This window comes from Drosophila ananassae, chromosome 3R (genome assembly GCF_017639315.1).
Source record: "Drosophila ananassae strain 14024-0371.13 chromosome 3R, ASM1763931v2, whole genome shotgun sequence".
Classification (NCBI taxonomy): Eukaryota; Metazoa; Arthropoda; class Insecta; order Diptera; family Drosophilidae; genus Drosophila; species Drosophila ananassae.
The window spans coordinates 15,457,467-15,482,317 of NC_057930.1; the positions used below are offsets into that span (position 1 = coordinate 15,457,467).

At 41.1% G+C, this 24,851-nt stretch overlaps 2 protein-coding genes and 1 pseudogene across 4 annotated transcripts in view; 2 read left to right on the forward strand and 1 right to left on the reverse strand.

Moving 5' to 3' along the window:
• Nucleotides 1-2,544: 2,544 nt before the first annotated feature.
• LOC116656027 lies at nt 2,545-3,206 on the reverse strand (annotated as a pseudogene).
• A 16,516-nt stretch (nt 3,207-19,722) lies between these two features.
• The window catches only part of LOC6497020 (CUGBP Elav-like family member 2), a 91,722-nt gene continuing 86,593 nt past the window's right edge, over nt 19,723-24,851 (forward strand). For 2 of the 3 annotated variants that reach the window (XM_044716492.1, XR_006507497.1), the window contains exon 1: nt 19,725-20,040. The gene's annotated coding sequence lies outside the window, so the exon portion shown is untranslated. Of the gene's footprint in view, nt 20,041-24,851 lie in introns of all 3 variants that reach the window. The other variant, XR_006507498.1, reaches the window with a different exon arrangement.
• LOC26515257 (2',5'-phosphodiesterase 12) lies at nt 21,508-23,808 on the forward strand. The gene is made up of 2 exons (XM_014906925.3): nt 21,508-21,668; nt 21,741-23,808. Exon 2 carries the CDS (start codon nt 21,816-21,818, stop codon nt 23,589-23,591), a length of 1,776 nt encoding a protein of 591 aa, XP_014762411.1. The 5' UTR covers nt 21,508-21,668; nt 21,741-21,815; the 3' UTR covers nt 23,592-23,808.

The window sequence follows — 24,851 nt, forward strand, 5'->3', positions numbered from 1 at the left end:
GGAGACTTTTTCAATCAAATTTTGATGGCTGGGCCGCCGCTGGGTTAAGGCATTTTTATGATTGTTTTGGCCGTACGTTGCCACTCACGCAATTACAGTCATCGTCACACATGTAATATTTAAATATATAAAAAATATTAATAGTTTTTAACATATTTAAGACCTAAAAATTAACTTTAAACTCTAAAAACCATCCTTTTAAAGGTAGTTTATGGCAAGAGTTATAGTCATACTTTAAGAAGCCCTATTGAGTTGACCTAATCTGTAGATTTGGTCCTGTGTGTGCGTAAGGTAAGGCCATAACCCTTTTTGACCGACATCCCGCAGGACCAAAAAAAAGGGAGGGAAGGCTGGCAAATGTTGCCAATTCGACAACGGCACTCAAATGAATTGGCGGTTATGGCGAGGAAAGCGTGCGCAGAGTCCTTCCGCGGGTCCCACAATCTCCTGTTTCATCTACCTCCCTCCCCGCCCGCAATGCGTTTGCTTAACGGTTCATTGGATGGCGGGCATCCTGTCCCTGTCCCAGCCCCTGGGTCCTGCCAATCTTCTGGGCATTGGGCGAGGAGTAATCACATTTAATATGAAACGCAATGCAGCAAAAATGCCGGAAACTTGTACGGATGATGATATGTGGGCGGGCGGAGGAGCATGGATGTGGCCCAGGACCCACACACATTTATTTCCTTCTGTGTGTGCCTTTTGACGGTGGGAAGTAGTGTCCGTAACTAACTGACCACTAATTGAGCCAACGGAAGCCTAGAAACCGTACACATCATTTAAATAAACACATCCACTCTCTCGTCCAAATAAAGGAACACCAACCCATCCAGCCGTCCGGCGTGCAGAAAAAAAGCAAACTAAAATGCCACTAAGTGAAGTTTTTGACCACAAACAGGACGCTGACCAGACGGTCTGGAATGTCTAGGGTATGTGGGAGGTAGGTCCTGTTTCTGCACTAACGAACTAGTACGGTAAACACCTACAAATTATAATACATTGTTTTATAAAAGATATGTTACAATATTCTAAAAGTCTGATTTTGGAAAAATAAATATTTAAATTGGTTTTAAAACATGGCTTAGATGAGAGTCAGTGGAGGCCTTCTCCGTCTTTTGTCACACACTAAACACATTTTTCAAAACGCTTCCGTTTGTTGCCCAACGGTCTTCTGTTCCGCAACCCTTTCCCAGCAACCCCATCTTCCGGCCACCATCTATGTTACCACCACCCTTTGTTGGCCATTATGCGAAAATGAGTGTGTTGTCATGTCATGCCGCTGGTGCAGGAGGCTGGTGGCCACCGGAGCTGCTAATGCAATCACATAGCATTCATATTCATCATAACCACAAAAGGCACTCCACATGGAAAATTCCATGTGGGAAGAGGCTATGAGGGGCAGTGGGGACTTCCACTTCCGGTTGCCAACTGTGCGCCATTTTGCACGTGGCTGCTTTGCATGGACTCCCTCCCGAACTATCCCCAATCCTCTTGGCTCTTCTCCTTGGCTTGACTTTTGCTCTGTGCGTTTATTTTTGCATTTCGGTTTGCCTTATTTACTTTTCTTCAATTGTTTTCGGAGGGTCGGGTGCTAGTGTGGTCAACCACAAGACTCTTGTAGCTCGGATTGCAACCTGAAGTGCCTGTTACTCTTTTCTACTACTACTACTACTTACTCTACTAATTACTCTTTTTATAAAAAGCAACCTTTGGGTGTGGATTTTAAAGGAGGACAAAAAAGAAACATTTCCTTGACTTCTTACATATATCCTTGATAAGGATCACCTTCTGAATTGTTATACTCCGGTTAATTGATATACTTCTTTAGACTTTGCACACATTATTCATTCTTTCGGGAATCCCCATCCAAATTCCTGGTTAAATATGATTGGTGGAATTCCTCCTGAAGATCTGTAACCGTATCCTTTATCCAATAAGTGAAGGTGATTGAGTTAGAATCTTGGTAAGTATCTTACTGAAATGTTATTCATTGGCCTCACAAAATTAATATTCATATTAGCAACCGTTTTGTTCCAATTAATGGCCTTTAATCTACAAGTTGCATTCAATATTTGTGGTTTTATAAATGATCAGAGGATCACAGGATACACATATATCCAAAAATATATGTCTGTATAAGGTGGCATTTGAAATTTATTTATTAAACTTCACCATATTCCCGGTCCGAAGAGCGGCAACCAGAGTTTGAACTGCTTTAAATTGTTGTAACACACTCAATAAATATTATTTTGAATATAATATTAATATATAATATTAATATTAATATAATATATAATATTAATTTAAATCGCATTTATTGTCCATAGTCTGGAATAATTACAGTATATATAGCCTCAGTATATACTGAAATTAATCCGAAAGTTTTCATAGAAGTGAATCATATTTATGAAATTTATTTAAGCGATTGCCTATCAACAATTTTGTGTGTTTTTGTATCAGGGCGAGTTTTATTTCGCTTCGATACATATGGTGGCATCGCTTCGGCGTAAAATATAATTGATCCTGCGTATTCTTTGGGCTTTTCCTGAAAATTTTCATATATACATAAGTATTGAAAATTTATAAAGTCCCAAGGACAAAACGTTTGGCAAAAACTTCTCATCAATATAAACTCCGCGACCAAACAGATGACCCTACATGTAAATTGAATTAACGTTCACATTGTGGGAATTTAATGAGTAATTAAGGCGTTCTTACCGAAAATGGACAGGAATGATTGAAGTTGAAAAAGGTTTTTGTGAAACGCAAAATAAGTCTTCCGTAGGCCAAATAATTTTTTCGTTCGATTGCGTCGCACATATTGATTGTGACATCAACCAGCCATGGTTGCATTTTATTTTATCTCTCTTGAAGACTTGAAATCGTACCTTAAATGAGGTATTTATAAGCTATTACTTAGGTAAGCTATTGAGTGACTTACTGATATGTTCTTTAGTTGCTGAACAAGATATACATCCATATTGGCCACAGCCTTGTTCCAATTAATGGCCTTGACCACACAGGAGGCATTTACAGAGTACTTTGGTGCAGTGCCGCACTCTACGTTTGTGGTTTTGTAGATCGTCAGTGGTTCACAGCACTGTGTTTATGTTTTTAATATTTTTGATATTGATTTAAACGTGTTTTGGACTTACTATTTTCCATAGTATTTGGACGGTAAGAAGAGCCAGGCATATTACAAACATGCTTATTACTGATCAAAATATTTGTGGCAAAAAAAGATTAAAAACCTAAACATTAACCCTAAAAGTTTAATATAATTATAATTCTATTAAGAATTTGGTTACAGACCCATATTAAAAGAGCTGAACATTTAGATTATTTTAGATATTTCAATCTAAATATGCAAGTAATGGATATTTGATTTTCCTGTATTCATACAGTATTGTCATAAAACCATCGATGATGTAACCTTATGTATACATTATTATATTTAGTTTCTGTTGGCACATTGTATTAAAAATATTTTTATACGCTTGCAGAGGGTATTATAATTTTGGTGGTGAAAGAGACATCCCCGACCCTAAGAATATATATCCTTGATCAGGATAACCTTCTAAATTGATATATTCCGGAGTTTGTAAGCAAACTAGTCTCTAAGTCTAAATATTTTTTAGATTTTTTGTAAAATTTTCCAGGGGGTCCCCTTCGAAAATCGTGAAAAGGGCGTTGGGGGACATTATGGCCCCTTGCGATGTCCATATATTGGCCATTTTCTATCTGATCCTTGAGCGGAACACCTCAATCTATTTGGAGAAAGATTCTCCATCATTCTGCATCAAAATCTAAAATCGAAATATTTTTTAGATATTTTATAAAATTTTCCAGGGGGTCCCATTCGAAAATCGTGAAAAGGGCATTGGGGGACATTATTGCCCCCTTCGATGTCTATATCTTGGCCATTTTTTATCTGATCCTTGAGCGGAGTACCTCAATCGATTTGGAGAAAGATTTTCCACCATTCTGCATCAAAATCTAAAATCGAAATATTTTTTAGATTTTTTATAAAATTTTCCAGGGGGTCCCATTCGAAAATCGTGAAAAGGGCATTAGGGACATTGTGGCCCCTTGCGATGTCCATATCTTGGCCGTTTTCTATCTGATCCTTGAGCGGAATGCCTCAATCGATTCGGAGAAAGATTCTCCATCATTCTGCACCAAAATCTAAAATCGAAATATTTTTTAGATTTTTTATAAAATTTTCCAGGGGGTCCTATTCGAAAATCGTGAAAAGGGCATTGGGGGACATTATGGCCCCTTGCGATGTCCATATATTGGCCATTTTCTATCTGATCCTTGAGCGGAATACCTCAATCGATTTGGAAAAAGATTTTCCCCATCATTCTGTATCAAAATCTAAAAACGAAATATTTTTTTGGTTTTTTATAAAAAGGGCATTTTGGGTCATTGTGGGCTCTTGCGATGTCTATATCTTGGCCATTTTTTATCTGATCCTTGAGCGGAATACCTCAATCGATTTGGAGAAAGATTCTCCATCATCAAAAATGTTAAATTCATTAAAATTTTACATAGTTTTTATTATTGTTAACTCTATATTCTAGAGTCTGTATTATGTGGTCCATTTGGCTCCACTTGTCGACAGTCCATCAGGTGGCTTGGCAAATATTAATCAACCGTCTAGATAAACTGCCGGGCCATCAACACAAGCCATCGCAATCCGCTGCTGGATGCCTCAGTGTCATAACACGAAGAGTTGATTTGTAAAAATTGCAGTCGACTTCGCCAGGTGGGTTGGTGGGGTTCTCTACTCCTTGTTTTTTAATCATAGCTCACCTGGCTGGCGCTGCTCTCTTGTGCTCGACATAATTGCAATGTTTACCTCGACGGCGGAGCCGAGTTAAGTGAAGCGTTAAGGCTGCATCAGGAGGCAAATGACGAGGAGGGCATCTCTGCTCTTGATTAAAATTTCTGATTACTACACTGATACCGCCGCGCAAACAGAATGCAAAAAAGCAAAAAATGAAAGCAGCTGAGCAAAAAAAAAGAAAGATAGGGGGGGAAAATGGGAACAAAAAGCCAAGCAAAGTAAAAGGTGCCACAAAATGCAACGACAGCGTTTTGTGTTCCGCCTTCATGTGCACCTGCTGCTCCTCCCTCTAATAACATATCACCATCACCTGCTGTGTTTGGTTTTCATTAGTTGCCAGAATCCTTTCATCTCCTTTGCCTTTCGGGAGCATGATTGATGATTTCAATTTGAATTCCATGTCAAGTGTATAAGCTGGCGAAAAAAGCGACAACAAGCATCAAATTTCCATCCAACTTAATTTAACTTTTTGCAACTCGAATTTCTAACTTCTCCCCCCAAAACACCTCCGGCTTGTCCGCGTTGAGGCGACTGTACTTCCGGTCCGAGCTTATCGCTAAATGTAATTATTATTTTTTTGTTTCTGTTAACTAGGTGGGTGCGGGGCGCTAATTAATGATGCCCATGACAGAAATTTATGGGAAACGGCAGAAACTTTTGCAATATTTGTTTGCATTTAGTTTCATATTGCTCCGCCTCGTGCTCCCCTCAGTCGCTCCACATGTACATTAGTGTGTGTAAGTTTGCTGGCACTTCCGTTTCCTGTATTAGGCCAGAGTATTAGGCCCAGCCCACTTCATATTTGTTTACTAATACACTAACTAAGCCAATCGGGCGTTGTAGGGATGTTTGTTTTGTTAGAAACGATTGGGATTGGATCAAGATTTGTATTTATTAATCACGGGTATCAATATTGTTTCCTTCGCTTCCTGTGTGATATTTGAGAATAAGGTGTGTTTGTACATTTGCCTGGAAATCAGCGTATTTATGTACGAATACTTATAGAGAGTCTATTTTAAAGAGTACATTTAATGATATTATTAGTTCATTAAAGTTTAGTAGTAGTAGCCCTAAAGAGGGCATTCACAATTCTGTCCTTTGTTTGTTTAGCCGCTTTCGAGCCCCAATCCTGTTTATTAATAACTCGTTTTGCCTTATTGTCCATCCCATGGACACTATACTCGGCCCCGGGCAACTGGGCTCCATCTAATGGTCATTGCCTGTTCCAGACTCCATTATGCAGCCATATTCCCCGACCGACCGCTCGACGTGCATCGTTAATGCCTGCGGAAGTAAGCTGAGTCGGACTCCTCGATGCTCTATGGCCGTTGTCTCCCTGCTCGTGTTTCGAACATAAAACTTTTGCAATTGCATTTAGGTGAGCGCGGCAACAAATGCAACACGGCAACAAACACGAACATCCCCCCAGCAGGGCAGAGACATCACCAGCTGATGCCCCTTCATCTGTTGTCTGTTGTCTGCTGTCGGTGGCCATCGAGTGGCGGCTTTCCAGCGCTCAAGGTGTGCCTTTCAGCCCCAAAATGTTCATTTAAACAAATAATTGATGAGATTGTTATCATATGAAACTAAAACTGAAACAAGACTGAAGATAAAACAAACAAGAATATGCATAAATAGAATAAATCTTTATTAATTGAGAATTTTAATATTTTTACTTTGTATCTACATAGAATTTTTCGTAGTGATTCTCCTCATCATGGCACCACTAAGTGTGGGCAACCAAGCTCGAAGTGAAGTTCAATAGAGATTGAGTTTCAGGCTTAGGCTGTTTTGTGTTCGCCCCGTTCAGTTGTTCTGCCTCTAGGGCGAGTCCAACGAGTTTCATATTGCACGACACTTTTAATAAGCCGAGAGAATTGAAAAGTTTCAGACGGTTTGGGGCACTCCATACACATGTTTTGTGAAACTCATCTGTTTACAAAAAGTGACAATAAAGTGAAGTGGGGGAGCATGGAAAAAGGGTGGCTTCTAACTACCATACCATAATCAATATTTAAAATTATAGATTTCAAATTATTTCTTTTGTTTTTCTCAAACTAAATTTTTAATAATTATTATTAATTTTCCAACCTTACAAAAAAGTAAAGAATTATCATCTCAGGACTCCTCTAAATACAAATATGCAATAAAAGAACAACAGGGAGTAGCACTGCGAAAATGACGCTTAATACGAAACGTCCTCTGGAATGGCATCAAGGGGCCCACGAGCAGTAGAGATGACAATGACGACTTGTCAAATATTGACATATCTCTTGAAAATTGTGCTCCAGCGCGGCTCATCCAATGTAAGCAGCCCAGTGGCTCCTACACCAACACCAACCATCGCCTGTCATGGGTCCTGACCTATCCTTCGTATCCTTTCCCGGCATCGTCAGCAACATCATCAACTGGTGGGCAACATATATGACATTGTCGGCAGCTAAACTTACTACATATGTGCATATAAGCATGTGTACAGTGGTGACTAGCTATGGTTGACTCAGGATTTCAGAATATGAAGGGAGTTTAAAGGGACGGAGAAAGGATATGGGTCTGTCCAAGAGATGAGAAAGTATATCTATTTATGATAATGTGGCTTAGAGAAGCGCTGCCTCCATCTAGGACTAATTTGTCCCTGTGGATAAAGGACAACTATGAGTGTTCACTGTACTGCTTTGTTGCCATCGAAGTTTTGTCCCTTTGCTCCTTTTTTTGTGTATTTGTTTCAAGTTGTTTTTTTCGCTTTCGTTGCACTTTTACTGTCCGATCCTGCCGCTGTTGCTCATTCCCCTCCTGCTCCGCACTGTCCTCCTGCCAACCAACTATGGCACTTCATTTGCTGCGCTCAAGTGGATCCACTTTCATTTGTTTGCTCTGGGCAAAAACAAAAAAAAATGTAGAGGAAAAATAGAAGTGGTTGAGGCATCCTAGCCACCCTCGGCACCACCGGCAATGGGTATTTCTTTTTGCCTTTGTCACACCGCTTCGCTCCTCGCATTGTTACCCGTACAGTGGAGAGTGGCTGCTGACAGACGGCACTCGCAGTCGCAGTCGCCTCTGCCCTGCTGCTGATTCAGCTTTGTTTGCCTTAAGCCCTTGTGCAAACATTTTGCGCCTCCGAGACCGAGGGCGAGGACTGGGGCGTTCTGGAATCAGACAGCCAACTGCATAAAGTAAAAAAGTACAAAATCCAAAAATACTCTAAACTTTTATACTGCAAAAAATTACATAATTGAATAGATTATTTAAATTATTAATGGTCTTCAAGATAAACTAATAATTGAACCTCTAATATATAGTATAAAACCCATTACTTTATCCCTAAAACCTAAAAGATAAAATTATTTCTATTTGTGCAATGCTCAGTAGAAGATAGGGCGAAAAAACTGAGCACTGACTGCATCCTGGGGCACTGGGGGCGGATGGGCAGCCTTTGTGCATTGGCCACAGAAAATGCATCATCAATATGGTAGCAAACGGCCCTCTGTCGCTGCTTCTGGTCCATAAACATACTCGTACACACACGGCTGGATGGCTGACTGACGCCTTCGGGTAGAAAGAACGGCCATGGCAGAGTTATACGCACGCATGCTGCTGATGCTGCTCCTGCTGCCCTTTTCTTTGCTTTGTCCGCCTCTGCATTTGCCGGAGGGCGTGGCAACGCCCATCGCCTTTGGAGTACGCTGGTCCTTTGTCCTTCGACTGGTCCTTTGTCCTTCGACGCAAAAGGTTTGCTACATGATTTCCCGTTCGCCTCGGTTCTCAGTTCTCAGTTCAGAATGCAGCGGCGTGCTTAGTCAGTCATTGGCAGAGCCACCATCCTGCATCCTCTGGCGTGCATCCTTTTCGAGCATATCCTTTTCATCCCCTTCGGAGGGCTGCTGCCTGCGGCCAAAGTTATTGCCATTGATATTTTACGATTCTTGTCTACAAGTCATCGGCCAAATGGTCCATCGACTGCAATAGATGTTGTTGGCGGACATGCCGTTCTTGGCTGACAGTCGGTTGTAAAAAATTATTACCATTTACGGAGGGGAAATGAAACGAGATGAAAGAGTATCCTTTGAATCCTTAACCGTAGTTTCATAGGGAATATTATTTAAAGAATATTATATTTTATTATCTATAATTCACTTGAAGGATTTAATTTTATTTGTGCCTTCAGCAATTATGGCAAGCCTGGACTTACAGCAACTGCAGTTCCAACTGCAATCTAACAAAAACTTCAGCTCCGACCTCCCAGAACTGCCAAGTTAAGAAAAAACTGGGGAATAACATCAGCAACACAAAGAACAATAATAATAATAGAAGGCAAATCCTTCGGCTAAATCCTTACAAATGTTTATCTTTTCTTAATTCCGCACTTAACTGTTAGACCCGCATTGGCAAAGACCAAATGAGTAAAGGACGAAAGGATGGGGGATCTCCTTGCTGGAGGGATGTGCATGAAGCTGGCAAATTGCTTAACGCTCCACAGCACTCCATCCCCCTTGAAATTTTCTTTTCTGCTATTTTCTTAACACAGTTGTAGAAAGTTTTTTGCGCCAAAAATTTGTGCTTTCCAAAATCCAAAGTATTTCAAGGAGCCGGTAAGGAGAGGTAAGCATTTTTGCAAGGACAACTTTCGCAACTATTGGTAGGTCGGCAGGATGGTGTACGGGGCGGGGTCTGTAATGACCAGTGTTTATGTTCAGCTTCATTTGCACATCGACCACAAATGTCGAGAAAGTTCAGAGTCGCTTCTAGGTACCCAAAGTTACCATTTATTCTGAATAATCTCGTCGTCTACACTCATAATATTGCCAGTTCTTCTATCTCTAGAAGGATTATATGATTGCTATTTGAAATAATTCCTATCCTTTATATTTCTATTTATAATCACTTATTGGTTGCCTTATTTAATGATTTCTTGTTTAAATTTTTGTCTTTGAATCAACATACATACGCCTTTATCTTCTGGAAGTGATTTTCGCTGCTTTCCTAGCAGTCCTTTGGTGTTTGCATTCCTGTTTTCGTTGGCTTATTTATTTTAGTTGGGGCAAGGATATAAGCTGCCGCCAGCGGGAGTTGCAAGGTGGCACGAAGCCGGAAGACGGAAGGCGGGTCTCTGAGCGCGTCTTAATCTTTTGTTGATGCTTGTTTATTCTGCAATTACTTAGGCGTTCTGTTTGCGTCGTCTGCACTGCGGCTGGGACGTCCTCAGACTTTCATTGCCCAGGCTCCCTTTCTCTCCCTTAGCTCCTGTTGCTCCTCCATCCATTTCTTCACCAGTCTTCGGGACGCCTTTCTTTCAGTGATGTAAGGTTGGCTAATTTTAAGCCACATTTAGTTTTCAATCTACAAATTCAATAAATTTTTCCTATATCTATCTTTGTGACTTAGTTATCTGAAAAGGAATATTAATCAGACAGGACTTCCTTTATCACAGGAATTACGGAAATATCATTATCTCTCTAATTGATTGCTCTTTTTGAATACCTTTTTATTCAAAATTATTATCTAGTTTTATACCCTTGCAGAGGGTATTATAATTTTGGTCAAAAGTGTGCAACGCAGTGAAGGAGACATCTCCGACCCTATAAAGTATATATATTCTTGATCAGGATCACCTCCTGAGTCGATATGAGCATGTCCGTCTGTCCGTCTGTCTGTCTGTCTGTTTCTACGCAAACTAGTCTCTCAGTTTTAAAGCTATCGAGTTGAAACTTTGCACACATCCTTCTTTTTTTGCAGGCAGTATATAAGTCGGAACGGCCGGGATCGGTCGACTATATCCTATAGCTGCCATATAACTGATTGATCGGAAATGCCATAACTTCGTTGTTTTTAAAGTTAGAAGGATGGGACTTTCTATGGATACTAATTTGAGTCCAACTTATCCGATCTGCCAAATTTCATAAGGATCCGCCGTCTATATCCTATAGCTGCCATATAACTGATTAATCGGAAATGCCATAACTTGGGTGTTTTTCAAGTTAAAAGCATGGGATTTTCAATGGGTTCCTTTTTGGACATAATAATTAGATATGCCAAATTTCATAAGGATCGGCCGACTATATACGATCCGCTATATATCTAATAATATAAGATGCGTGGCGCCACCTAGCGGACTGCGACTCAACTGCAAGGGTATATCAACTTCGGCTCCGCCCGAAGTTAGCTTTCCTTTCTTGTTTTATTTAAATAAGCTTTGATTAAGGTTTATTCATTTTTATTATTTCATTTTTGACTCAAAACAATCTTTTTTGAATTCAGGCAATAAATAAAGTTTTTAAAATTATAAATTTATATCCTTATTCGTCTAAAAAACCACCAAAAGTTACCAGCACTAATGGCACCTTTTGCTGGGCACTCCTTGCTGCCTAAGTGCTCCAGTGCGTTTCTTCTTGCTCTTTTCCCAGCCTAGTCCTGTCCCTGTCCTTATTCCTTCCATATCCTTTTTGCAGCTTAGGCGCGACGCGCTTTCCTCGCCGTCGGTTTGTTTTTGTCGTTCGGCTGGCAAAGTTGTTTGCCTAATTTCATGCTTTGCTTGCTCGCAAAAGGTGTCGTCCGTGGATAAGTGATGCTCGTCGCCTATAATTTGGTTGAGATTCGTTTGCAGAACACTTGAATGGAACTACATTTCTTTTAACCCATTTTCCAATCAACAGCATGTAGAAAATAAAACGTTCTCCCCGGAAAATATACTATTAAGCCGTCATTAATCAAGCCATTAACGAGGAAAATTACAGAAACTTTGGGCACAGCCCGGGCTGTTGAGGGCTGGTGCTCTCAAAACTATTTTCCAAAGCTTTAATCGGAAACGGAAACAGCCTTTGACAGTTAGGCAGGCAGTCAGCCAGTTGACAGTCGATCAATGGATGAGGCTGTGGGGGCTGGGGAGCGGCAAGGGGCACACAACCAAAGCGGAAGTCATTGTCGAACGTTAATTGACAACAACCGACCAGAGGAGGGACCAGAATAGGCGGAATACCAGGATGGGCTCGAGCCATAGAGACGTCGATGGTGTCGCCGACTGTCTCCTTGTCTATCAATCAGTCGACCAACTTTTATCCGCCCAGACCCCGGTCCCGGCCCCGGCCTGGCATTCATCGTATTTGTTATGGCAAATAGTTTTAGCATTGTGCTCCACAGGCTTTTATCTTCGGTTTGGTTTTTAATGGATGGCTTAATGAAGAGAGACGAAGGCTTGTGACCTCAGGACCACCTCCCACTGCCACTGCCTGCGGGTGTAATAATTGTGACTGATTTTTCGGATTTGCGGTCGTTCGCTTGATTGAAGTTTGGCGGATTCAATGCTGATAGGGTTCTAAGGCACATGCAGCATTTGATGTGGTTGATGGAAGGCTAGGAAGATCCTTAGAGAAAGGAAAGTTCACAAAATGAAATAAAGTTCTTAAAAGAGTTGAAGTCATTGCTTACTAGGACTAGGGGTGGTAGTGGAAAACAAGTTTAGGAGAATAATTTAATAATAAAATTATTGAAACGCAGCTCATAAAAACAATAGGTTCAATAGCTCCTAATTTTCCTAAATAACACCTGCTACTGAACATACTACTGAAAAATTTCCAAAATAATGTATAATGTTACCCGTTTTTTTGTGATCTAGATTTTTAGATTATTTTTCCGTGCATTTGTCTCCGGTTTCATGGGCTCCTTTGTCCATGTGTGGCTGTGGCGGATCCGTCAGCAGTTTCGTTGCAATCACCGAGGGGCATTTGGGGAGCAGGAACGTGCCATGTCAAAAACTGCAGCCAAAGCCAAGCATCCTCGTCATCAACGTCATCCTCATTCTAGTTCTCATCATCAGCGATTCCTACGGTCATCAATGCAGCTGATGGGGATGCAGAAAGGAGTATATGGCCGGATATCTATGCCATTGGGTAGATCTGTTTCTGAGTCTAAGAGAACCATGGAAAAAATTCCCTCTTATTTCAATCCTTTCTTGTTTATAGTTGGATGGTTTTATTTATCAAATTCTACCAACATCCAAGTTGGATATTTTTAAAAAGAGCATTCATTATTCGGCACTTTTGTTCTTCCCCATATCGGGATGTTGATTTTACTGCCGCTGTTCAACACAATTGAATCCCCATTCGGCGCTGCCCCAGTTCAGTTTCAGTTGCTGATGAAGCTGACATAAAACAATGGAATGGCCGATTTCACGAATGTGCTCCACAAATGAATGATTCTGGTGGAAATGTGTTTTATTTTATTTGACGATCCGACTGTGTTTTTATTTTCGCCCCACTACCACTTCAACCAACTGACAGCTAACCATATCCATTTCCAACCCGACGCTCCGACGTCCGATGCGAAATGCGAAATGCGAACTAATTTGACGAAAATTATTTGAGGCTGTAAGAGGAAATGCTTTCAATGTTTTCGCGTTTCGGCCTTTATCCGAGGATTTTAAATTTTCGCAACGGAAATTGGTTTGATGTCAATCCCATTTCAACTTCGGCTCGGCCCTTTGTATATTTTAAAATATTTATTTGTTTATTTTAATGGATTGGCTCTAATTGTCGCGGCATAAGCCAATAATTCAATTTCTCTCCTTATACGTCATGTATTGGACTGGATATTTAATCAAGGGTAATTAATGGGCATTGGAATAAATTAATTAACTGCCTAGAAGCTTCTGTTGCCGACTTAACCAACGCAGGAACAGTGTTAATTTATATGTTAATTACTGGCCTGTGTCAGATCCTTAGAGCTCTGACTTGGCAGTTTCTGTTAATTATTTTTCCACATACATTCCAGATATTGCTTTCCTTGTAATTATTCTTTATTAAATTTGCCAAGGCGCCCAGCAAAAATAATTAAAAGTGTAGCCATCCGAGGGAGCAATTCGTGGGAGTTTATTTATGATTATTGGCAGACCGAGCCGAATTAATTGAGTAATTCGCCGGCCTTGGAATTTCTCCTAATATGTGTTTATCATTATATCCTTGGCTCCCTCCTCGTACAAATGGCAGCACATTTATAACACTTTCCGCCCTATTCCAAAGTTAATCGCACTTCAGTCAATCTTTGTTTAATCAAATGCTGGATCGGTTCTGGCCCAGAGTCGGTGGTGGTTGGTTGGTGCTTGGTGGCCATTAGTTGCTATTATTATGCTCATTACGCTAAATGATGGCTAATTTCTTTGCAACACTCTAAACCTGGGGTTCAGGGCCTGGGAGTTTTGGCAAATGACCGTTCATTAGAATTGAATTGAGTAGCAAAAGAAAAGATACCAAGCTTCTGCAAATTCTACTTAGCAAAAAGGGTCTGCACTAAATGTGGCTATTAACTTATTGTTAGGGTTTATTATTGATTTATATCTTATAGTACTCTTAGAGTATAAGCCAAGTCAGCCAGGCTTATTCAATCAGAAAGTTTAATTTAAATCTATTAACTGCTTTTCGAATTAAACTCTGTCAAAAAAGTGAAAATTTGAGAGGGAAAACTCTACCAAAATTCAATAAACTTTTGACAATAAAACGTCCTCTGGCAAGATGTCCTAATCCCAAAAATCGCTTTCCCCTTCCTAGTTTCCTGGTATTTATAGGCAAACAAAGAAATAAACAGCTTAAGCTTCCTCCTTACCATTTGGAGAGAGGGTCGAAAGTGAAAGTAATGCAATTTTTGTCATCCACAGGTATTAGAAGACGACACACGTGCGCTCTGAGCCATGTCAACATGCCGATTCTGGGCAACTTTCTTGGGCCGTCTTGGGCCCAAGCTGGGCTGAGCTGTCATTCATGCGACTCGTGTCGCAAACATTTTCCAAATGAAAATCTTTTTCCTTCTATTAATCCATTCATCTCGGATGGGGAGCGTACGAAAGGAAAAAAATCGCAAAAGACTCCGTGCGTGACAAATTTTGATAAAAAGGCGTTGACCAGGTCCTCGTGAAGGGGGGGCCAGAATCGAAGCCAGTAGCCAGTTCTTAACCCCTTGCAGCCCGCTTCTTGCCATTTAACACTTCGTTAAACTTGAGCAGCAGCAGTGGTGGAAAACCAGCCAGGGGAGAAATGCAATGAAAAGCTTGTGTCCAGTTCGGTTTTGGCCAACTTGGTGGTGGCTCGGTGGGAGGGAACTGGGAGCAGTGTCCCTCCAGGGCAGCCCATAAATATTTTACACTCACACGCATGCAATAAAATGCAACGAATTACATAGTTGAAAATGTAAAAACACGCAGAGGAGGAGAAGGGCTAAGGCTAGAACAGGGCAACCAGTACTAGGGACTGCAATCGAAGAAACGGAAGCCCAGGCAGTAGCTCCAGAAAAAGTGGTAGCCAATGGAGTACAGTGGAGTGTGCTTGAATATTTTAGATTTTAAGGATTAATATATTTAAAAAGATTAGATATTTATTTAAGGTATGGTAGTGTGGGTCCTTATCCTTAATCCTTAGACTTCATAGAAATCATAAATCTTTTAATCATATTTCTGTGATATAAAGATTTGTAGATTCTTAATTTATTAAGAAAATGTTATTTTTAACAAAGTTTTTGAATGAAATTCCTACTCTAGAATCCTAGCTATATCCCCAGCCGAAGCCAGGAGCGTAGAAACAGCAATAAAAGTCAATAATATGTGTTTGGCTCTAGCAGGAAAATCGAAATAAGGACCAGACGTGAGCTAATACAGTTGCGTATTGTATTGGTCAGTCATTTCCAGGACAGGGGAGGGCTGGTGGTGAATGGGATGGGGGAAGTACTTCCGCGTCTGCTATTAAATTTCATAGCCCTTGCTTGTTGCGAATTTACGGCTGTTAAAGTTTTAAGTAGCCAATTGAACTGGAAACAGGGGCTATGTGGGTGGGAGTGCGGTGTCTGCACACATGCCCCAGGGGCTGGTCTGGGTTCAGCGGGCTATACCTGGTAGTCACGTGCCCCGTGTCCTGTAAATCGATTTCAGTCTTGTTTTCAGCTCGGGTATCAGTACACGGACTCCATTAAAAGGTCCTAAAAGATGTTTAGCCCAATGGAATGGAAAAAATAAACTGCAAGGCAAGCCATCCTTTCGATTGGCGTTTCTTAATTGAAGAAAGCCAATGGAATTGCTTGATGGTGTGTTAATATTATAGAATGGTCTGCCTTTAGCTTCAATATATTTTATAAAAATCATCACATCCATAAGTCAGATAAAAATTTCTCGCAGTCCCCGACCTTTCTATAAGAAGATAAGAAATCCCCGAGATGCATCCCTTCCGATAATCGGTCTCTGCCTCCACTTGCCTTGTGGATTTTATTTTTGGTGGCTGTGTGTTTTTTTTTCGAATCTAAATGCCAGCCAACAACTAATCGATTCGAACTGTCTTATCAATTTTTCGAAAATAGCCCAAGCGAGGGAGAACACTCTCTTTCAATCCGAGTGCTCTGAGATCTCGAGCAGTCCTCCTCTTAATTCGATCGCTGATCATGAGCATTATCGGCGATCGGCAGTGTGTTTCTTGTTGCTGTCCTGGCTCGAAAGTAATTTTCATTTATTTGATTTAAATTTTTGTGTTTTTTTTTCGCCTTGTGCCTTTTTAGTTTGTCAGAGTCTGTTGTCTTGATAACGTTGCTGATCGTCTCTAATTGCTATATACCTATTTAATTCGACTTTCTGTGTGTTCGTCAGCTTTTCGTTTTGTGCGTCTATAGATCATAATAATTATAGATTATAGATCATAGATAATTGTGCAAAAAAAACGTATTTTATTGGAGAACGTTCCGTAATTGTCGTGGTCGTTAACGCAGTTGCAACATATATAGATAAAACATTTGTACGCTTATGTCATTACAGTGCCGTCTATAAGAAAACTATCTTAGACCAAAATTCAAAGTGCCTGTTTGCTTTCTCTGTGGGTTTTGTGGTTTATCTTTAAATCTTAAACTGACTATCGAACCATCATTAACTGTATCTGTCTGTGTTCTATATAATACATACCATATGAGTCTTATGTGAGTACATCTCGAGCGGAGTATCTTTAGTCTTAAGTCTTAAGTTTGTGCTTTGTTAGTTTTTGGCGGAAAGATCGATTTATTGCGAATTCCGCTCAACTCTAACCTCATTAAACTGTGCTGTCCACATGGGTTTTTTCCCCCGTTTAAATAAGCGAAAAAAATAAAAGTTTATATGTGCTTATATTATACTATTTGCAATAAATCTTTGTTGCTTGGGTTATCTGTTTTCTGTTGTGGTTTTTATTTGCTGTCGATATGTCAATAAAGGTTTCCTTGTCCTCAACATTGTGTTTGCTTTTATTTTATGGCATTAAAATTGATTAAAATGTTATTATCCGTATATCGCCCGCCTCTCCCCGACTGACAGATTAATTTAACAAGTTTTTATTCAACGAGATGAAGTGTTTAAATAGTTTTAATTATGGCTATTGATTATTGTGGAAAAAACTATTAAATATTGATTGTTTTTTTGCCCTTAAACGCATAAATTCATAGAGCCGTAAACCCGCAAGAATCTAGTCCAGATACACCTGATTTTAAGCTTTTTATTTATTTACCATCTGTAATATCAGTAGGGGTACTGCGAAATCCCACTACAAATCAAACGACAAATCCCGGATCCTGCTGCCATTCAATTAGCCATAATTAGACGGAAGTGGCCGTCCTGCCAGCGAGTATCACTTGTTGCATGAATAATGGTGGCCCCTTAATAGTACCGACCAGCCAGCAGTTCAGTTTGCTTTGACAAATACAAGTTGCCTCCTGGCTCCAGAGCCATAATCATATTATTTATGGTCCTCGGGGGAGGACCCCGAGTCGCTGAGCGGAACGGGAAGCGATACAACTGGCTGACAATTTATTGATATTTCGTTTTATTATGGAAACGGAAAGAAGGTGGTCTTCGAAGAAGCAAATAAATTGCATTGATTGGGGGAGGCAGAAAAATAAGCTCTAAGATTTCTTTTCCCTCTGCTCGTTAAAGTCCCTTCAGATCTACTCCTTATTCTTGTTTTGATTCCTCATTGTTTTTAACATTTTTTATGCATATATATACCGGTCTTAACTTTATTTTGCGACTGTTGTGGGGATTTTGAGTTCCTCTCTTACTTGTGAACGCATGTCGGGCATGTAAAGCTTCTTGTTTACGCTTTTCGCATTGTTTTCCCTCAACTTTTAACATATGTTTTCACATGTCTTCCAAGCGATTTGTTGGCTATTTACCCATTGCAGCAGCTCTGACAAAGAAAATCTGTATTGATGATGGTTGCCCCGCTCTGGGACATCAGAGCTGCATCCTTAAGACTCGAAATTAAGAGCACACGTAAGTATACCTTATCCCAGGAGCGATTAAATATTTTCTTTAACCCAATTCACTTGGCTTGGCTAAAAAAAGAATATACAAAGTAGCGGAAAGGTTATTGGGTTGCGTCTTAAATAGATTTGTTTTATTTATATAAAATTAGACTTAAGAATTCCCTCCATATATGGTTTGAAATTAGCCATCCTTCCATCCTTTTGTGGTAAACCAGTTATGGTTGTCCTCGACAATTATTTCACCCACAGGAAACTTGGATAAAGCTGTGCAACAAGGATCCATTTTATGATAATTGCCTAGCAGGTGGAGCCCCAAGGAAAACCCAGCCATGTGCCTCTAACTGCCTTAATTCGCAGCCAAGCCAACTTTTCTCAGACCAGCACTCGGCACTCACTTATTATTAAGTTGTTTTCAAAACTATTGGCGGAGGAAGAGGAAGTCGGCAGTCCTTAGTCCTCTCAGTCGTCAGGCTCCCCAGCAAAAGTTAAATTATAAAATCGTCAAAAGCCGCCAAAGACATTCTGCGCCTATGCAAACAGAAACGACCCCCACTGGCTGGAGGAAAATGTTTTAAAAAAAAAATAAAAATACTAGAGGCGGGAGAGGGAGCCACTTAAGATGCTTAGCGCCATAGCAAGCGAAAATAATGACGCTCATAAAAACTAACTAAACACAAAAATAAAGCAAATACATAGGAGGAAGAGGCAGTGGTGGTGGTGGAGGTTGGGTGTTTTTAAGCTGGAACGCTCCCTGAATGACAACGATAATGATGTGCGATAATGTTTGTTGTTATTTCGTTTGCTTTTTTTTATTGTGCTCCCTCCAATGGATGATGATGATGATGAAGATGTTGTTGTTGTGCCGCTAAGACAACTGTCAAAGACTTTGGCAAAGGATTATAATCCTGGCACATCCTGCGAGTTGTCTGGAAGTTCAAGTCTTTTAGGTATTTAGGTAAGAAAATAACTTAATTTTGTAGTTTTTATGATGAAATTGCTAGACCTTTTCAATAAAATAAAATAAAAAAAGAAAAAATTAATCAAACAGGGTATCCTTTAACCGAAATTGATATCCTTGAGTCGCTCTCTATTACTCCTGCCTCGTACTCCTGTCCCATCGCAGCCGTAATTAAAATTGCAGCAGACGTTGTGAAGTTGGAGCTTCTGCTCCTCCGACACCCACTCGCTTCCTTTTCGTCCTTCTCCACCTTCGATTTAATCGCTTTGACTGCGCTCCGTTTGTAATTTATTTATTGCCGAAAATCGTTACTGGTCTTGATTTTCCTTCCGGACCTTACTCTGCTCTTGTTGTTTGGGTATTTTTTAATTGATTAGAAACGTGAGTTTTGTTTTGTTTCTTTTGTGTGTCATTGATTGGCTCTGGGCCAGAAGATTTTCAGCCTCATTAAATTGCTTCTCGTCTTCTGTCTTCTGGTCCTGCCAATTTTAGCAAATGACTTTCTTGGCGAAACTTTCAAGTGAACTGAAACTGTAATATTGAATGCCATATTTGGCAACTGACATGGATCTGTTGGGTAACTCTAATTTTTAACCCCACAATCACATTGAATAAAAGACCCGATCACGTTGGCCCTGCGCCAATTCTCAGAGCTTGTCAAATCGTTTAAGTAGTAAAAGTCACTTTTTTTTTTAGTTGTAGTGTTTCCAAATCAGATTGTGTAGCGTACAAATAATTTTATAAAAGTTCATCAATTTTTCGGCTTCTTGGTGGCAAAATTCTCAATGTGTTTACTTTTCGGCCGTACTGCGTCACGTTCAATGCTTTTATAGATAATTATATAATCACAAGAACCGTTAGTTACTTTCCCCATTATTAACAAAGAAACAATAGCCCAGTGCATTCGCTTTCGGCTAAAAATTCACAAGTGTTAAAAAAGGGAAACAACAAAAAGAACTAAATCTTGCAGCAACTGAATCAGGTAAGTCCTGGTCCTCCTGTGGCCCCAAAACGGATATTGTACATGATTGTGGAATGAGTGGAGGACTCTGATCTGTTGGTGAGTGTGAGAGCTAGTGTGTGTGTGTCCTGCAGGCTTTGGGGCTTCGACTGTGGGACGGATTATCGCAAGGACTTGACCCGGTCGGTCGTTCTGCTTGAGTGGTCTCAATAGTTATTGAAATTGCAGGGACTGAGCTCGAGGCTACTTAATTGTCGTCCTTTAAGCCTCGTCCTGCTGCTCTCGACGGAGATGCCACAGAAGTAGCAGGAATTGGGCCTAACGTGGCTATTTTGGCCGCATTAGGACGTGGTGAAAAATCACAAATTTCATTTTTAGGATTTGAAGATGAAGACAAAGGCTGCCTCGGTTTTAATTAGACATGTTACTTAAAAACTCAATTTTTCCATTTTAGTCCGTGGCTAATTCTTCGTGATAAATGGCAGCTCCAGGACATCTCTAGTTCGGGCAGAAAAACAACAAGAACCGAAGCAAGAACTGCTTCTTTACCCGCAGGTGTTGTAATCCAGCAACGAGTCCTGGACCGGAGCCAAAGCTGCTTTCTCTCTCAAGTGCTAACTAATTTTGTTGTTGCCCTTCCTTCGACTGCCCGGCCAGCACATCCTCAGCATCCTTGGGCTTAGCCTCATTCCCAGGCTCATCCTGTTAGTCATCATCGTCGTGGTCCTCCTGCAGTTTCGTTTTTGGTGTCAGCAACATTTCTTCAATTGGTTTCGTTTGCCCGGCATAGAACTGCTCTTGCTGTCCTTTTTAGTCCTTCGTGTCCTTTACTCGTCGATTTTTTCTCGTATTGCAATCTTTTTGGCAAACTCTAGAGCGCCAAACAGTTGTTGACTCTGTTTCGGGGCCAAGCCAATTCCTTTTGACCCGGCCGAGTCGCCTCTTGGCTTGTTTCTGCTTTTTATGCACTCGAGCTTTTTGCAAGGACTTCTCCCCGCCAATGCAGACTTCGCTCACATGATCTGGCTCCTGTTTCGCATTTTTATGGCCGTCGTCAGAGTCGTCCTTCCCACCTTGGCCAAAGTCTCCTTTCCTGTGCCCGCCTGGTTGGTTGTCTCATATGGATCGTAACATTTGGCTTAATGTTTATGTCATTCGCTCCGAAAAAGAAGTTCTTAAGTGAAATAGGAGGTTTTATAGTTGATGCGGGTGCTTTTCCGAGAACTTTTCAAAATAAACTTATTTTCCTTATGAGAGAACATCAGAACAATGTTTTATTTAAAGGAAGAGGGTTTTCTGTCTTATATTTTGTCAACAAAAATACCTTATATATTTACGCTTCCTTAGTAAATAATTATAGTTTAGACCAACCTCTTAAAATTAAGCTTTTCTGGTTCTTTCTATTTATTTATTTAAATATTAGCGCCGATAAATGTTATCGACGATCGATGGTTTAGCAGCGCCCTCTGGTGGCTGTTTCAGCCGTCCCATATGCTGCCTATTGTGAATGCCAAAACAAAGTCAGCTGTTCGCCTCGTTGCTGCCGGTCTGTGAAAGTAAATTGCAAAAAGTTGTGCAATATTAGCAGTTTTTGCTTAAGTTTCGTGGAGGATTTTCATGTTTTGCCCTCCTGGTGGTTGCCCTGAAGTGTAAGCAAGTCGGAGCATAGCATACAAGAATGAAAATCATAAATTGTGCGGTGTTTTCTCTTTTGTCCTCAGGAGCCCCGACTTGCCTCACACCTCCAGCCACTTAATCGGAATCGTCTTCAATTCAAATTATATTAGTTTAGTTTCATGTTTGTACAACAAACGAAGAGTAGGCTTATTAAAAATCTCAATTTCACCTCACTCCGGTTCTTGGCTCGACGTGGCAGAATGGACACCGAGAATGTTTATATTCGGAATGAGACCGACAGCTCTGAACTGAACATTGCCTTTCGATATGTGAATGAAAAACTCAACGTAGACAGGGAGTTCAATTTCTGCAGGAAGCCAGAGGAGCTGACGCAGACTGTCTTGGCTAGGATTCAGACCAATGTCCACAAAGAGCTGGCCAAGAAACTGAAAAAGAAACTCGATCAACTGCCGGCCGAAGTCAAGGTGGAGCTTTACCAAGAGGGCTCCGGTACTTCCTTCAATGAAATCACTTTCGCAGAACTGCTTAGCAGTAATGTAAATGCCATAAAGCTCAAGGTGTTGGACAAGTCATTCAACATGGTTGTGAATCCGCCCTGGATAAAAATCATTCAGCTCCCAAAGTGCATCTTGGCCAAGTGTCTGGTCTATCCCACAAAGTTCGAGATGCAGTTTGGAGACCGGGAGAGCAGTGAAGCCGTGTGGTATAGGGCCAAGGATCCCGGAAGCAATCAATGGGAGGTCTGTGGCCAGGGCTTTCGCTACGAGGCCAAGTCTGAGGACATTGGTTTCTTTTTAAAGCTCGTAGTCACGCCGAAGAACGACAAGGGAATGGTGGGGCCGCAGCTGGAAAGTATTTCAAAGTCTGCAGTGCAGGCGGGACCAGGACTGTGTCCCTTCGAAACGCGTCAAAAGTGCACACCGACATTCCTGAAAGGCTCCGACGAAATACGGGTAGTGACTTATAACCTCCTGGCGGACTTGTACGCAGACAGTGACTACTCCCGGAAGAACTTGTTCCCCTACTGCCCTCCCGAATATCTCCAAGTAGACTACAGAAAACAGCTCTTCCTGAAGGAGTTATCTGGATACCATGCGGATCTGATTTGTCTCCAGGAAGTCGATCAACGGATTTTCGATGTGGATCTGCAGGAAGTCCTCACCCAACCGCCAAATAATTTCCAGGGCTACATGTCGCAGAAGGGGGAAGTACCTGAGGGAGTTGCCATTTTCTTTAGAACCTCACGATTCGAGTTAATAAAATCCTACACTTTAAACTTGGGAAAAAATATTCCAACTCTGCCCATTTTTGAAAGCCTGTGGAGTAAAATTAAGAGCAACGATCAGTTGGCGACGAGGATCTGCGACCGATCCACCACTGTTCAGATATGTTTCCTGAAAGTCAAGGACTCTGAGAACTATCTCCTTGTGGCCAACACGCACTTGTACTTCCATCCCGACGCCGATCACATAAGGTTGCTCCAAATGTGCTTCTCCATCATCTACGTGGAGCATATCCGAAGCGAGGTTCTCAGGGACTTGAACATTTCCAATCCCAACAGCGTGGGACTCGTGTTCTGCGGGGACTTCAACAGCACTCCCGCCTGCGGCATCTACAAGCTGATGACCGAGAAGTCCATAGACTCCAGCCTGGATGACTGGAGGAGCAACTCCGAGGAGGCTGTTTCCGGGGTGGAGGTCTCCCAGCCCTTCGAAATGAGCTCAGCCTGTGGCACGCCGCCATTCACCAACTTCACGACCCTGTTTTCCGGCTGCTTGGACTATATCTACTACCAGAAGGACCGATTCGAGCTGATACAGTCTGTTCCCCTACCGAGCGATGCTGAATTCAAGGAGAATACTGCCATACCGTCTGCTGTGTTTCCATCGGATCACGTGGCACTCATAGCCGATCTCAAGTTTAGGCCAGCTTAGGGATATGATTTTGGGAATAAATCATAAGCATTTTGTGAGATTTAATAAATTTGCGAAGCAATAAAGTACAATTTTATGTATTTTTGTATAAACTAGAGTGTCAGGGATTTTCGTATTAAGCCATTAAGAAAAAAGGTCCAAATAATAATCATAAAAAAATCGTGTTTGCAAAAGAAGCCAAAATAAATGGTCGTCGGGTAAGGCGACAACAAATTGAGTTAATCCCTGAGTGGCTTAGTCCGCTGGCAAGCTACTGCCTTTCCTGTCCTGGGCCAGAGCTCCTGCCTCTGTTTCTGTTTTCCGGCTGATTGCAGCAAAGTCCGGGCGGAGCGAAGAGAGCAGAGCAATTAACGTGAAAATTCGCCAAGGAAAACCTTGAGAGGAAGGTGGCGAAAAACTCACAAACAACAAAAAACTAAAAATGCTTAAAAGAAATCCGAGAGAGAGAGCTGCAAAAAAAAAGAAAATATCCCAGGCCAACTGAAGTGATTTTCGCACTAATTAACTGCACTTAGTTGACACATACCAATCTATTCACACCGACCGGCTCACCAACACACCCCCACAAACAGGATACACACTCACTCACACACCCAGACACACAAGCCCTATAATCAGAGCCAGTGCAGTATTTTAATTGGTTTCCACAGTGCTGCCAATATAAAGTCCCACATGTGCAATCGGTATTTTCCACAGAAATTATTAGAAAGTAAATGAAATGCGACGGGATATGTGGGGGTTACAATGGAGGTTGCTCTGTTAGGTCTGGGTTTTCCATTAGTTTATTATTCCAGACTGTTTATTATGGAAGTTATTCCTAGAAGATCCTGCAAAGCTTGACTCTAAAATATAAAATATAGAACCTCCTTATTGGTCTCATAATTTTCACACCCTCTGTTGTAGCCAGTTATGTGGCGTTGTTAAGACCAGAAACTCTATAATTACGTGGGAGTGTGTTGACAACTAACTCTTTGGGTTCGAAAAAGTGGGGGGCAGGGCTGGCAGGCAGGAAGGTCTGCTTTCAACTCTCAAAAGGACTTGTTTCAGCTGCTTCCTTCCCGGCGCATGGGGCTCATTGTTTTGTACATCAAATTGGGTTGCCTGATTTAGCAGCGATTTTTCATCTACCACGGGTATGGAAAATTCAAAGAAACTAATGAGTTATGTTGACATTAAATGAAATAATTAAATAGTCCTTTCATGGAGCTCATTAATAGAGGATTGAAGGAAGTTTTTACTTTCCAATTTCCTGCTATTTTT